This window comes from Dipteris shenzhenensis, chromosome 21 (genome assembly GCF_047967505.1).
Source record: "Dipteris shenzhenensis isolate YYH24624 ecotype China chromosome 21, Dip_SZ_1.0, whole genome shotgun sequence".
NCBI lineage: Eukaryota > Viridiplantae > Streptophyta > Polypodiopsida > Gleicheniales > Dipteridaceae > Dipteris > Dipteris shenzhenensis.
Window position 1 is genome coordinate 17,371,432 of NC_141616.1, and position 2,748 is coordinate 17,374,179.

The window sequence follows — 2,748 nt, forward strand, 5'->3', positions numbered from 1 at the left end:
GACACTCTCCAGGTAAAGTTTCAGGATGCTTTGAATGAAGCAATCCAAATACTCACAACACTCGTGGGATCATGGTACAATACAAGGTACTCTATTAAGGCACTCACCAAGCATGGGCATACTTACAAGTTTTCCACATGCATCAGGATGTTCAATGTGTTCAGCATGACTAGATGATCAGAAGATGATCGTGGGAAATCATTAACCTGAACTTGGTTCAAATTTCAATGGAAGGGTGATGTCACATGTGTTCTCTAAAGGATGCTGCAGCAGCAAGGCTACCCTGGACTAGTCCGATTTAGTCAGACAGAATTCCCAAATTGTAAGCCATGTTTCACAAGGCCTTGGGGACACAAAAAGTGAAGGAACAGGCTGAGTGCGGCCTTATTTATTGGAAGTGAGGAGGCAGGGCATCTCCCCTTGCCCTTCAGTTCCAAAAGAAGATCTCACACCTGTAAAGATACTTGCAGAGAGGTTGGACAATATTTGTGGTTCTTGATCCTCAAGGTCAAGCATCGCCAACCCCAGGTGCAGCGGGTTGTTCCATATATGATAGCACACCTGCTTCTACTCTTATTTCTATCTCCTTGTTTGGGAGTAGAGCTTCATGCACACACACATGATAAAAGTGCGGCTACCACTTTGCCAGCCCCAAGAGCCATACAAGCTAGCCTTATGGCCTCGTTGCATCCTGGGAGGAGGGCACAGGTAGATGCAGCAGAGGGCTGTTTCTTTTATGGAGCAGATGTACCGACACTAAAAGCCTGCAATCCATACTTAATTGATAAGATTGCAGCCTCCGTTGTGTATAGTGCTTCATTTGCACCACTTCGCCAGCCCCAAGAGCCATACATGCTAGCCTTGTGGCCTCTCATGGCATCGTAGGATGAGGGCACAAATAGATGCAGCATAGGGCCATTTCTTTATGGATTAGACGTAAAGCCCGCAATCCTTACTTCATTAACATGGTAAAGAAGATCACAGCCTTTGGACCATCATAGACTCCTCCCTCATGTGAGGCCATACGCACCACAAATTTGGAGACAAATCCACCAAAAAGCAGGCTTTGAGTCCCATCAAAGACATGTAGTTCAGATGTAGTCTCAGTGATGGGAAAAAAGGAGATGGATGGAGTGACACTAGGAACCGCTCTATTCAAAAGCAATTGACAATTCAGAGGAGGGAAAGTCAACCAAGAGGTTGGCTAGCATTTAGATGGACGCCATTCTTACACTGGCATCCAAAGAGTAACCAAAGCAAAGAAAATTTTGACTGCAAAATAGAAATAATTTACTTCAAAACATCAAGCAACACTAGTTTAGTGCCGTTAGACCCTTAGCGACGTTAATCAGCAGCCCCTACTTCAAAAGGTTTTGCTTTCACAGAAAGACAAAAGGTACATAGAAAGTCAAGCCTGTATGCATGTTCCTCTCCCGCTAAAATATGAGGCTCGCCTTCCTCCAACTTGCAAGTGACTTGCTCATTTGAGCTAGACATTACAAATAAAAATTTATACGCTACCTTTTAAAACGAGAATATATGTAAGAAAACATCTAACGAGAGACAAGAAAGTGTCTGAAGTGGAACATAAGCTGCACTTTTGGTTTCCACAGAGAAACCACAGAGTTTATGACAAGGGCCTCATCGAACGGAAGATTTAAAAACGCAGATTCCCCATCCCATCCTTCTCACAATCGAGTGAGTTCTCTCTCTCTCTCTCTCTCTCTCTCAGCATTTTTATAAATTATCTTACTACAGATTTTCTCAGGTACAATAGAATGTCAAAGATACGTTAATGAGACACCAGCCGAGAACCTGGACAAAAATAACCAACGTTCCTTAAGAGTTGCACAGTCTTCAGTAAAGAGTCTGAAACTCTTAGGGCCATCCGAAGAAATTGCTCAACAACGTTGCGACCACCGTTAAAGAGTAGAGTACGAAGTGCTTTACAAACCACTGTAAAATGAGCTATCCTATGGGGAGAAGCAGGTGATGGAAGAAAGAATAACGGTGATGGAAAACGGTAAGGATGGTGCGGATCTAAAAGGGGATCAAACCAGAAACGGTGGGCTGGACGACGGTAGCGGGCTGAGCCATGATGTCGCTACCCTTCTTACGATCACAGCAGAAGACGAGGGCACCGACGGGCCATTCGATGACGGCAGAGATACAGAAGGCGAGGAAGCCTAAGGTCGGACCGACGACCTTACAGCGGCAAGGATTATCTGTGGTTCCACATTCGAAGCAGAGGGGAATGCAGATGGGAATAGCTGCCATGGATGCTCTGGAGAAGAAGCCACAACGAAAAGAAGGAGCTTGCTATTTTTTGCTGCTTTTGAGACGATGACTACTTTTTGTTGCTTTTGAGACGATGAGCTTTTTAGCTTGCTTGCTTGGCACACCCACGTGTCACTTTTAGCATCCCTGCCTTGTCACCTTGCCTCCCAGCGTGCCACTTGTCGCTTTCCCCACATTCGTTTCTCGTCACACCCCTCCTGCTTCCCACCTCCGGGCTACGGCATGTTGTTGGCGAGGCCTGGCGCACGAAATGTTCCCACCAGAGTCTCGCTCTTTTTCGATGCCAGAATTGGGCATATATGCTCTCCCTTTCCTCGTCTCCAAGCGGGCACTACCGGGCTACACTTTGCTTTATCGATGAGGGCTGATTAGAGCACCCGATTTAGTCATTTTCAACCTCAAGCATTTTCAGGCATTTTCGTCGTGGGGACGCTCTCCAGGTTTGGCTTG

General features: G+C 46.0%; 1 protein-coding gene across 1 annotated transcript; it reads right to left on the reverse strand.

Annotated features, from left to right (window-relative positions):
- Window positions 1–1,653: 1,653 nt before the first annotated feature.
- Window positions 1,654–2,334, reverse strand: LOC147888564 (uncharacterized). Its single transcript, XM_087392921.1, has one exon. The coding sequence runs from the start codon at window positions 2,275–2,277 to the stop codon at window positions 2,041–2,043; it is 237 nt and encodes a 78-aa protein (XP_087249047.1). The 5' UTR covers window positions 2,278–2,334; the 3' UTR covers window positions 1,654–2,040.
- Window positions 2,335–2,748: the final 414 nt, after the last annotated feature.